Genomic DNA, 11,780 nt, shown 5'->3' with positions numbered 1-11,780 from the left:
GCTGCCTGGCAGTGAATAATGATTTGTCTCCTTCGATACATTTGGATCAGATTATCATGCATGCCGCGACGTCTGCAAAGGTACGCCATATTTAAAGTCGGGCGTTTATGACCAGCATGTTCATTTATGTACAGAAGCAAAAAGAATACATCGATAAACTTGAAGCAGAAATTGACATCTTGCAAAAGAGGATAGGGTTGGAGCAGATAATCGACTCCGGCGAAACACACTGACCCCCTTGAACCAATTTTCAGTGAGGATGAGAGCGCCGAGGCAATCGTATCGAGGCACATCAGCTTGTTACACCGCTATAATGAAGCCAAGGACGCTGCTCAGGTTTGACTCGGATTTTCTGACTTTGTATATGCTGCAAGCTAATGCTCTGCGTCGAAGATATTGATAGGAAGGGTATTAAACTCTACGAGGTCCTTTGTTGCTTTTATGAGATGCTCATCTTTTGCTACAGCTTGCTGCTTCGAAGGAAACCACTGTCCGGCAAATTCACATCGACATGGACCTCATGGATGATCAGTGACCTCAGCTCTGCAGTTTTAATAGTCGATTGTTTTTTCTATCGCGCATACATTGTGTTTCAACAGACCTGTATTTCATATTTGTAACAAGATCCAACTGGTCCCATTTCCAGCCCATACTCGAACTATTTGTCCGTCCGGCGCGTATCCTCCTGCTGGCCAGATCTTGACGGGCCTCAGAACATCGCCCGTATGGTCCAGCCCCAGATTCCCGTGCTCGTTCCATCCCCAACCCCAAACTTCCATGCCTGACAAGGCAGCGGGGGAGATTACTGCCATCACATGTTCGCTGCCACAAGCAAACGATCTCAGCGAAGGAACTGAGTCATCGTGTGATGAAGTAAATTCGACAGGCCCAACTCCGCTCTCCTCTCCTTGCAACCCCCGACCTAGTTGGCCATGGGCATTACTTCCCGTGGATAGAAGGATGTTTTTATCGTCTTTCATGAGAAGATATGTCCCATTCCATGTACACCCGACCTGTCGAACACGGTCCCAAGAATCCCTCACATGCAATTGTCCTTTCTTGTTAGATCCCGAAGCTGTGATCCGCCCTGACTGGTGGAGGATGACGGTGTGCTGGAGACCAAGAGAATATGTTTGCACTGGATCTGCGGATATATCGAGGGAAATGATGCGAGGGAGCTCATAGTTCCCGATCTTCATGTCCCCTAGTTGGCCGTGTCTGGCCAAACCCCAGCCAATGAGCATGTGTTCATTCTTGAGAATTGGTCGTACATGAAGTACGACATGACGAGGTCCTGCCATAATGGACTCGATAACGAGTCTACTAGGGTCGGCAGAGCGCCCCTCGACAGTGAGGTGATCAAACGAAACAACTGCCGGAGTTGACGTATCTCGTTTCGTGCCAACGCCGAGTGCCCCAAAGTCGTTCGAACCCATCGAGATGAGCACGTCTGGCCGAGATGAGGATTTTAAGACAATATATGATGTCTCCCAAGAGGCAGCAATGAGACAACAGGTATATCCTTGTGAACCATAAGTTTCGTACAAGGGCATGCTGATCGGTGTGAACTCTGTCAACTGTCCTGTGTATTCAGGACCTAGCTGCCCTCTGCTCGCGTCTCCGCACCCCCAAAGCTCCCTTCTTCCGCCATCGAATTCCAACAGTACAAGAGTGTGGTTTGCTCCGGTCGCAAGTTGCACAATTCCGCGCGTACCAGAAGGAAGTCCACCCTCGGTGCAGCTCATGAAGAGGCACTCTTTGAAAGTATGTGAATCGCCATCAGAACCATTAGCTAGCTGACCGCGAGCATTCGAGCCTGTAGCTAGGAGACGTAGACATGGAGTTTGAGCCTCCATCAAAATGGGCAAGATGTAAGACTTTATCGTGATCAGTGATCACTAATGACACTGATCAATCTGAATCAATTCAGATCGTGTACGTATGGATGTTGTTCGCTGTTAACGAACACCAGTCCTTTGTTATCCGAGTTTGCTGAGCCACAAGTCGATCGAGTCGAATGTCATGAAAGGAGGTTCAATTAATGAAACAATTTTTGAATCATTCCGGCGACTTACTAGCGAGACCAACGAGCTAATCAGAGACTGTGCACCACTACGAACTACAAACTTGATCTGGTATCAAGGAAGTGAAGAGTGCACCCTAGGGGCGTTTACTAGATGCGAAATGGAAGCAACAGTACTTAGTACAGACCAAACATGCAGTATAAACTGAGATTCGTTATTATCTAAGCTTAGCTCGTTATCCGACCAATGAAATTTAATGTCCGTAGTTTCGCTCGTGTTCCAAGGCTATGCAATTGTAAGGTTCTAACACGCCGCAACCTGGGTTGTTGAGCCCCAGTCGGATATACGACTGTCTGAATAGCCAACACCGAAGCGTATCCTGTTACCAGTTCACTCGACGTGATGGTTCTCAGTGAGAGCAGCGTCTTGGAAGTGCTGAATACTAATTTGAAGAAGAGTACGTTCCACGATCATCGCTTGTATTCATAGCGACTAAGGCACGGTGCTGATTATTATAATTCATCTTGTACTATATACAGGAGCCACTCAGTGAGCCAATAGCATAACTGCTGGCGTATCCTCGACCCAATGTTATCACTTATACAGGTTCGACCGTGGAGATCTCTCTTTTATTATAGTGGCAGGTGCCATGGTATCTTTCATGATACCGGGTCTTGGTTCGCAAAATCTGTCTCACCTTGGGTTTCGCCCGCTCACTCAGGGTGTTGTATTCAGCCTTTCTATATTCTGGATTGGGAAGGAGAAAGTCCGCTTTATCGCTTATCTGGGCAGTCACTGCCAGCAATGCAGTCTGCATTTTTCAGTGGTACTTCTGGGGTTACTCCTTGGCGTTTTCGCCAACTGCTACCAATGGATTCATCGGAAACCTTGCCCACTTTGGCCTGATGAACGTCCTTGACGACCCTTCACCAGGTTCCCCGCTAATTCCTGACCTGTTGTACGCATTTTACCAGATGGAATTCGCATGCGTCACAGCAGGAATCCTGATGGGCGGGATTGCCGAACGAGGTCGGGTTCTCCCAGCTGCAATCTTCACATTTGTGTGGTTGACCTTGGTTTATTGCCCCCTCGCTTGCTGGCCGTGGAATATAAATGGATGGGGTTTTAAGTATGGCGTTCTTGATTATGCAGGTTAGTCGTCTATAGACTATCTTTACTGCCGTCTGTATTTTCTGACTTCTTTTCATCTACAAGGTGGAGGCCCTGTGGAGATCGGAAGCGGGGTAGGAGGACTTGCCTATGCCTGGGTGCTTGGTCGTAGGCAGGAGAAGGAGCTCCTGAACTTCCGACCACACAATGTTTCCATGGTTAACTTGGGCACATTCATACTCTGGTTTGGATGGCTAGGTTTCAATGGTGGTAGCGCTTTCGGTGCCAACTTACGCGCTGTCATGGCGGTGTGGAACTCCATGCTTGCTGCTGCGTTTGGCGGTATCGTTTGGTGTCTCCTCGACTACCGTCTGGAGCGCAAGTATACTATGGTCGGGTTCTGTTCCGGAACCATTGCTGGTCTCGTGGCAGCCACACCTGCTTCAGGATACATACATCCATGGGCAGCGGTCATCTTGGGCACGATCACAGGCGCCGTATGTAATTACGCAACGAAAGGTGAGACTACTGGACTGCTTAATTAGAATGTGCAGATATTGACGCAACCTGAGTTAAATTCCTTCTTCATGTGGATGACGCACTCGACCTGTTTGCTGAGCACGCTGTCGGTGGGATGGTGGGTCTCTTAGCGAACGCATTTTTTGCTTCCCGTTCTGTTGTCGCTCTAGACGGCGTCAACACAAACATTCCTGGCGGCTGGGTCGATCGCCATTGGAAGCAGCTTTACATTCAAGTCGCCTATATTTGCGCGACTTGCTCGTATACCTTCGTTGTTACGGCTCTCATCGCCAAGTGCATCAACATAATCCCTGGCCTCCACTTACGCACTACGGCTGAGGGTGAGAAACTCGGTCTTGACGAAGTCGAGGTAGGCCTTGTCGTACTCTTGAATTTTATTCAGCCTAATAAAAGCCCAGATTGGTGAATTCGCGAACGACTATATCGAAGTACGGCGTGATTATATGGACTGGACGGCATCTGGCGACCCCATGAGTGCACACGGACTCGTTGCTGCTGGTGACAGACACGGTCAGCCAGACCTTACGCAACCGGATCATGTGTGCATTGAAGTACCGAAGCCCGATAGAAATGATGAGAAGTCCATTGAAGTTCCTCAGGCCGACGCAGCCTCTCCTTAATTGCATGGTTCCTCGGTTTTGCACTCTGTAAACATATCTACCCGTCTATCACTTCACTTGTATCTCCATGCACTAGTCTTCGCTCTCTTTTCTATTCCTGTCTTCAGCATAATTATTGGGAGGCAAATTGCTAACATTCCGTACTTCACTTCCATCCCAAGAAGAGGGCGTATCGGTTGCATAGTAATACATAGTTACCTGCGCTGCAAAGGTTCATCATAATATCACTACCTTGGGTAGCCAAAAAAATTCTAGTCTGAGGTTCGGGTCAACCCTCGTCTGAACAACCTGGATATCAATCGCGCCAGCTCGTGGCGACAATTTAGCCAAATTCAACAATTATTGTGTTCACAACTAAGAACACCTACCCATGTTAAAGTAAGCCGATCCTGTTCCAGAATAGACTGAACAAGTTACACATCACAAAGGGCGTACGGCAGACAGTAGCAGTGTAAGCATGATTGGAGCCAGTGTCCTCATCGAAGCACGACTGGATTATGCGACCCAGCCTGCGGATGAGAGAGTGGGGCGAGTCGGGATCGTAGATATTTTCCGAACGAGCGATGACTTGCTTATTGAAGTCCCAGATATGCACGTACAAGTAATCCCCGGTGAAGAGTTCTTCCAATCTTTGCCCGGATTCAGGAGTACAATCTCGAGGAAGAGTATAGGCCAGTTTGCTACCGAACACGCTGATTCGGTGGCTTGAGCGGAAAGCACCACGCATGCTGAGGTCCCCAGTCTGACCAGGGAATCGTGACAGGAATCTGTGAGTGCAGGGCCATTCCCGAGAAGATGGCCATATCGATGACTAAGATAACAGGACATGTGCGAGAGAGAACCTCTAAAACCATGATTTGTGACTCCAGCAAGGGCGCATAGCCGAGGATACGTTCCGGGCAAGCCACGGGGCTGTGGAACGATGGCTGGCATGAACAGCTGTACGTGGCAAGAAAAGATGTTGGCATTTCGGAAGGAGATATATGATTTGGCGCTGCGGCGACCCATCAAGTGCTTGTAACGTGCACAAGGTTATGAGGCCGTCCGAGCCGATGCCAACAATCGTTTGTTCGTCAACTAGATGGAAACGTGCAGCATGTTGCCACAAAGGATGCTGCTTATACTAAACAGCAGAATTTTCATGAACAGAGGGGACTCACGCTCTTCGCACGTCCCTTCCTCCAATCGATCACATGCAAGAACGTGGTGGACAGACGTATGTCATCCGTGTCCTCTACGTGATAGTAGACGAACGCACGATCACCACAGATTGCAGGATTGCCCACAAAACGAACAACGTAAGCGCCAGATGCATCGAAAGTATAGTTGCACTCCAAGGAAGCGGATTACATGAATGTTACCATCAGGCGACAAGACTAGGACCGCAAGATCCTGCAGAGGGTCGACAATGGCATGTCTCAGAGACCGGTGGTGAGAAAACAGGGCGCTTCTGGGCCACGTCCGGGAGAGTTTGGGATTTGTGTTACAGTCCTGAATGAAAAGATTATGCTGTCCCAGCATCCACCAAACTCTATATTTCACTGATTGTCTCTGTGTTATGTGTTGATATAGCCCGGGAAGATGCCTGTAGGCAGCAGCAATCACTGCTTCAAAAACAATGTTCACATGGAAGTCAGACCGCCACAAGGATGCCAATTTCTTGAGTAAACACATCTTTCTAGAAACGCCGATAGAGTCTATGGTGGTGGTCTCAGTGAAACCCTGAGCATAAAGTTCGAGCTTGTATTGAATTTGAACAGAACTGCAGGCCACACCCCAGACGGTTTTGCATGTCCAGCGTAAACCAAAAGTTAGCCCAGGGAGAAACACGAACCAGAGGAAATAGCGAACCATTGCACAACGACAAAGGTCCCTTGGGGTAAGGATCAATAGGATGTGGCATATGAGCTCTGTAGGAAGCGACACAAGGGTCATAGTTCAAGTTGTAGAAGAGTTTAGAAGGCCGTAATCAGGGTCGCCTACTTTCTTTCGCAAAAAAACTTTGTCGCCGTTTTTGCGTGCATGTGACGTAATGCTAGACGGACGATGGTTGGGTCCAATCCACGCTTCCTCTCAGACGTGGATCTGGAACGCTTTCCGGCTGGTAAAGTGTTTGAACGGGGTCGCTCGAAGGTCGGTCTGGTATGATGACAACAACAACAGATATTCACCGCGCTCTTGAACAATTAATTGTGTATATACGCATGAAGTACATTGCGAACTCATGCTTATGCTGCGATTGAATAGCTGCGAAAGCAATGAGAATGAGAAACATACTAAGGATCATCACATAGTAAGTATGATGATCATATATATTCTCTACGTGAGTTTGCATCCCGTGATCTTAACTAGATAACGCGAAAAGTGGTCAGCGGTTGTGGTCGCGATTATTAACACGTGCAACGCACCAGAGCCGTCAGGCTGACCAACAGCGTACAGCATCTCCATTGGGTGGAATGCGAAAGACGTGTGCCTAGGGATATAAGGCGATGGTGGTCGAGAGGGGTACATGCTCAATCCCGTCGGTAGGTTCAGCGTGGAGAGCGGCGATGAATCTGAGATAGAGTGGACCATGAGCCGCTGGTGTCTAAAGTTTGCAGGGGTAAGAGCAGATGTTCTGAAACCTAGTCAGCCAACCGCGCTGCTAGATGAGATCACACTTACGTAGCAAACACGCCCGTCTGCGAATGCATATCGAACGTGGACAAGCCAGCATGGTGCAAGTCCCAAGATTGAGCCGCTTTATCAGGGCCTCTTACATCCCACAGACGGATCTCGCCAGCGAGGCTGCACTCAAGTCAGCCCCAGTACAGATATTTCACGTCATTGGCTTACCTTGCAGACAAGAATTGACCGCTGATGCGCGGGTGGTATTTAACATTCTGAACCCATGAGTGATGATCATGATACGATCGAACAATAGCGTCCTCTTCCTCTAGTCGACGATCGAAAACTTTGACTAGACCGTCGGCAAAGCCAACAATGAACGTGGACGACGAGCCCTGATCAGAGGTGATGGACGTCACGGAACTCTCGCAATTCGTATCGAGATCCTTTAAAAAATTGTGAGTGATTGTTTTTCACGATGAGGTAATGCCCTTACCAGGACTTGGGTTTCCGTGTGGGCATCCCATACACGAATAATGCGAGAGTCGCCTCCGATCAGTAGGGTGCCACCAGATTGTTTCCAATCTAGCACAAGGCCACTACCTCTACGCACCTGGATCATCTCATGCAAGGCACGGAATGAGCTGACCATCTGCAGCGGACCCTGGTTCACCGTGGGGTCATAATTCCGGTACAGACGCACGATGCCGTCCGCTGTACGAATGGTGGGTATTTGTAATTACAAGTAGGAAAAGCACGAACCTGCACCAGTCATGATGATTCCTCCCACATCCTGGTTGATGACATGCAGCGACGTAATGCTCGTGCCTTTAGGATTACCATTGCAGAAGTAATTCAAGCGTTTGCGCTGTGTCCAGTCCCAAACGCTGCGATATGATCCGTCAATAGGGTCATCCAGCACCAAAAAATCACAGCCAAACCTGATCATGTCTGTATCATTCGCGACAACCAGGTGGGGGTCGTACGCATGCATGGCCATGCACAACGGATGATTGTTCACGTGTAGATTGGCCACGGGACGATCCCATCTCGAGCTCTCTACGCAACATCAGCAAGCGGGTATCACATCGAGACAAAACCCGCACCAGCAACAATTGCCTGTTTTTGCGTCTCCGTAATAACTTGCTCATTTCGTTGCTGCCTCCACACCTGATAATTGTACTGCATGCTTCCTGGCTCGTCTGCCTCCGTTTGCTGCAACCACAGTTAGTTCAAGATCCATGACAAATGTAATGTCGCGCACGTACCCGCATCTGTGGCTCCGTAAAGTATTCGCAACACCAAGCGAAAAACGAGCTCTTCAGGGGCAACACATCTCGCAGCCCGTTCCCGGTCCCACAACCAAGCGGTACATTGCTGACATTCGAGTCCATAGAAAACGTGCTCTCACATGGACTGTTCATGCCACCACCGGCGCTACCTCCATGACCGAGCCCTGTGCCTGCGGACCGTCGTCCGTTTACTCCTCCCCGACGTCGTGCTCGTAAACGCACCATATCTTCCTCCACAAGCGCTTCCATCACATGTGAAGGCAGGAAGTTCACAGGGACTGCGGTTGGGGACACTGGAGGCGAATTGAAGTCTCTTTCTCTCTCCCTATCCCGTGACGGCGTTGGCGGACGTGAGTAAGGCGAAGCATACTGTGCGACATTGAGATTGGGTGATGGGGGTCGCGATGCAGCGAGGACGTCAGAACGGGAGAGTGAGGAGGGTACAGGGCTGGGCGGCGCGCGTGCATCATCGGTGCTGGGAAAAGGGATGCTTCCTGCAAGATGACGCAAGGTATTAGCGAAGGAAGACGTGCGCCGGAGGGTATTTGATGGACGGGACAATGACGGGGAGGGCGGTGCGTGTTGCATCAGTGGTGAGCTTTGCGCTGAGCCTGCGCGTGAGTGTGACCCGTTTGCACCAGCGGGCTTATAATCGACTGGCAGTGGGGGGACAAGATCAAGCCTCGAAAATGGTGATGCGAGGAGCAGAGCAAATATGTAGTCCATCACCGTCTGCGCTAGCGTCGCGACCTCGTGGTATGGATCAATTGTCAGCTCGATGAGCACCACGAAAATCGTAAAGAAGCTTGAGAGTAACACCCGATTTTCTTCCCTTGCACCTTCATCGTCCCCGAACCCGTCCAGCCATTCTGCGAGCGCCTGTGCTGTGACCTCGTCTTCCGTATGGTGAGAATAGGCATGCGAGTCACCTGTGCGCCATCGCCGGTCCTCTTCCCAGTACATCCACGCGCAAACGACGAAGTGCCCGCGCCATTCACGTACAAGGCAGCTAATGAGCACAAGTAGCTCCTTGCGCACCATCGGGCTTGCGTCATCCCTCACTGCAAGAGTGGCTCCGGTTGCGACAGCCACCTCCATCCTGAAGTGAATACGTTCTTCGAGCTGATACTGAGTCCCAGTCCCACAGCCACCCTGACCTTTGCCCCCGGCCGCACCCATAAAAGTCGATAGTGCGTATAGGACTGCACTTCTGACCTCAGGGGAGTCATCGGACAGCATGAGGATGAGTTTGTCTTGTATCCCACGATCGACTCCATAGACTTTGACTTCATCATTGGAGTCCCATATCTGCGCGATACATAGCGCACTCCACTGCCTCAGCAAAAAGTCGCCCTCTTCCAGACGCTCGGAACAAGCGTCAAATACCCGTTCGCGCCAGCACGCCATTTGGCCGTTATAGAAATCCCTTGCTACGGCACTGAGGATGAACGCAGCACATGGCCTTGTGCTCACTGCTGTTGGGCAGCTCGTTGTCTTCCTGCGTCGCAAGCACATTTGCAAAGTATTTGAAACCCCCGGTGTTGTACAGATCTACTTGAACGCTGGGATCTACTGCGAGGATGCGCGCCCATATGAAGATTAAAACGGGGCGCAGGTCTTGGCCTGCGGCTTGCAGCAGCTTTGAGATGTATGGGAAAATTCCAATGGTGAGCACAAGGTTGACGGCCCAGGGTCCGAGGTCCACGAATTGGGAGAGGAGAATCAGTGCCCGAAGTCGGTGGGGCTGCGAGAGCAGAACTTGGAGGACGATGGGGAGTTGATCGGGGGGCTTGCGCGGGACAAGATCAGCATCAGAAGTGGCAGCTCCATTCACAACGTCAGGCGTGTCACAACGATCCCCACCGTTCTGGAGAGGTAGGGAAAGAGGACCACGCTTTGTGAGTGCAGAACCACCGCGCGAGATCCACACCTCGAATGCGGTGAGCTGGTCAGTAAAGAAGCGACTCGGGACATATTGGTATGGTTTTTCGTTATGCGGAGCATTAGCAGACCCACGCTGTCCCGAGCGCGCGCCGGGAACAGGACTTGGAGGACTGCTGGACACGCCTGGCGTCTTCGCAAGCAGCTCAGGCAGCTGGCGCAGACATGTATCCAGAGCGAGATCCCATGCTGCCCAGAGCTGATGGGTGTTTGTGGCAGGAAGGGGAGGATGTGTCTGGGGGGTGCAGTGGTAATTCTTCATGATTCGCTCCGCGAGCAAGAAGTTTCGGAAGAGACTTGCGATAAGAAGGTCAGAGCGGTAAAGGCGCGTGAACACGTCCCTGGGGAACGTGGTCCATGCGATGGTGTCTGTGATAGCAGTGAAAATCCAGTTGAGCTCACCGAGAGGTGTCCTACGGTCCTTGAGGTCTCCTGGTAGCTGCATGACCATATCGGGGGTGATGTTATTCGGGAGATGGTGGGTCATGATGAAGTATCGCAGCGCGATGTCGATGGGCGAAGTCAGGCAGGATGTGAAGACGTCTGCTGGCAGTTCTGGGCATGTTGGAAGTTGCTCGTGGGCAGCGCACGCAGCGAGTTGAAGTGAGTTCATGTATGGCTGCATGCCATCCGCGTAGCCCCCACGGGTAGTGAACGCATCTTGATCTCGACGTTCAGCAAAAACGATGAAGTTGTTGAGCAAGTGCCCGGCAGCACTGCAATCCCAGATGTACACGCCTGGACTGCCAAGCCATGTCTGGACCTCCATAAGTGATACGGGAATATATTGGGTGTAGTTGCGGTTAAAGCACCAAAGTTCCCCGCTAGGGGTGGGCTTGGGAACACCATGACCGTTGTAATAAAAGCAGACTGTCTCGTCTTTGGCCTGTTTGCGAAGAGTTATGCAGAAGCGACGGAGGTCCTCATAAGAGGGATCAAGGATGGGTTTGTAGGGGATCTTGAGGCTCAGACCTTCAAACTGATGTTGAAGGTTTGAGCCGATGGCTTCAAGAGCCTTGTGAGATGGGAGTGAGTGGGGATTGACCCAGCACTCGAGCGCTGCGCATGGGTTAGTCTTGATTATATCTGGGGGGTCAACATCGATGTTTAGACAGAGAACTAGAGCAGCATTTGCGGTCTTGAGCTTTCCGGGTGCACTTCCCCGCCATGGAAAGAGACGGGCTGATGAAGAACGAGGGGCAGGATTACCGCATGTGAGGTGACGCTTGGCAGACCAGTATGGAATAATCGGAGTTGGGTCAGGCAAAGTTGCATCTGATGCTGTACGCAGACCATGAGCACCATTTGTAGTGCGCGTGGATGATGGATCAGAGGTCGAGGTTGAACCCCAGGCGCGCTCGGTGAGGACATCCGAGCCTATATCAGAGCCTTGTCGCTCTCTGAACCCCAGGAGGTCTATTATACCTGCAGTATCATGTAATGTAATTAAATATAAAAATTAAAAACAAACCTTGGACATGTCGACCGTTTTGCATGGGAGGTAAGTAGAAGTGATAGATCTTCCTCGTCAGTCTTCCGTAACCTACGGAGGTTCATAGTCCATGGACCTTTTGTCACATGGCTTACTATTTATGGACCTATTTTCACGTGACCTACGTCCATGGACCATTTCGGTTATGCAGACG

The 11,780-nt window shown here is 50.6% G+C and overlaps 4 protein-coding genes across 4 annotated transcripts; 2 read left to right on the top strand and 2 right to left on the bottom strand.

The window, feature by feature from the left end:
- Positions 1–56: 56 nt before the first annotated feature.
- Positions 57–535, top strand: EDB91DRAFT_1247577 (uncharacterized protein; the record flags this gene model as incomplete). Its single annotated transcript, XM_041322831.1, has 5 exons — positions 57–80; positions 135–196; positions 255–336; positions 375–425; positions 467–535. The coding sequence occupies 5 exons, from the start codon at positions 57–59 to the stop codon at positions 533–535; spliced, it is 288 nt and encodes a 95-aa protein (XP_041178208.1).
- On the bottom strand, positions 481–2,202 carry EDB91DRAFT_297481 (regulator of chromosome condensation 1/beta-lactamase-inhibitor protein II). The gene has a single exon (XM_041326756.1). The coding sequence runs from the start codon at positions 1,854–1,856 to the stop codon at positions 609–611; it is 1,248 nt and encodes a 415-aa protein (XP_041178207.1). The 5' UTR covers positions 1,857–2,202; the 3' UTR covers positions 481–608.
- Positions 2,203–2,301: 99 nt separating this feature from the next.
- Positions 2,302–4,650, top strand: EDB91DRAFT_1128015 (ammonium transporter). The gene is made up of 7 exons (XM_041318516.1): positions 2,302–2,481; positions 2,564–2,573; positions 2,631–2,701; positions 2,760–3,176; positions 3,240–3,653; positions 3,707–4,023; positions 4,073–4,650. Exons 1-7 carry the CDS (start codon positions 2,427–2,429, stop codon positions 4,292–4,294), a joined length of 1,506 nt encoding a protein of 501 aa, XP_041178206.1. The 5' UTR covers positions 2,302–2,426; the 3' UTR covers positions 4,295–4,650.
- A 1,963-nt stretch (positions 4,651–6,613) lies between these two features.
- On the bottom strand, positions 6,614–11,630 carry EDB91DRAFT_1247574 (raptor N-terminal caspase like domain-containing protein; the record flags this gene model as incomplete). The annotated part of the gene is made up of 10 exons (XM_041322830.1): positions 6,614–6,642; positions 6,703–6,911; positions 6,959–7,081; positions 7,130–7,347; positions 7,398–7,615; positions 7,664–7,960; positions 8,008–8,116; positions 8,170–9,623; positions 9,667–11,550; positions 11,606–11,630. 10 exons carry the CDS (start codon positions 11,628–11,630, stop codon positions 6,614–6,616), a joined length of 4,566 nt encoding a protein of 1,521 aa, XP_041178205.1.
- Between the last annotated feature and the right edge of the window lie 150 nt (positions 11,631–11,780).

Source organism: Suillus paluster, assembly GCF_016628075.1.
Source record: "Suillus paluster strain FC165 chromosome Unknown EDB91scaffold_20, whole genome shotgun sequence".
NCBI classification, from domain to species: domain Eukaryota; kingdom Fungi; phylum Basidiomycota; class Agaricomycetes; order Boletales; family Suillaceae; genus Suillus; species Suillus paluster.
This window is presented reverse-complemented; position numbering and strand designations above follow the sequence as displayed.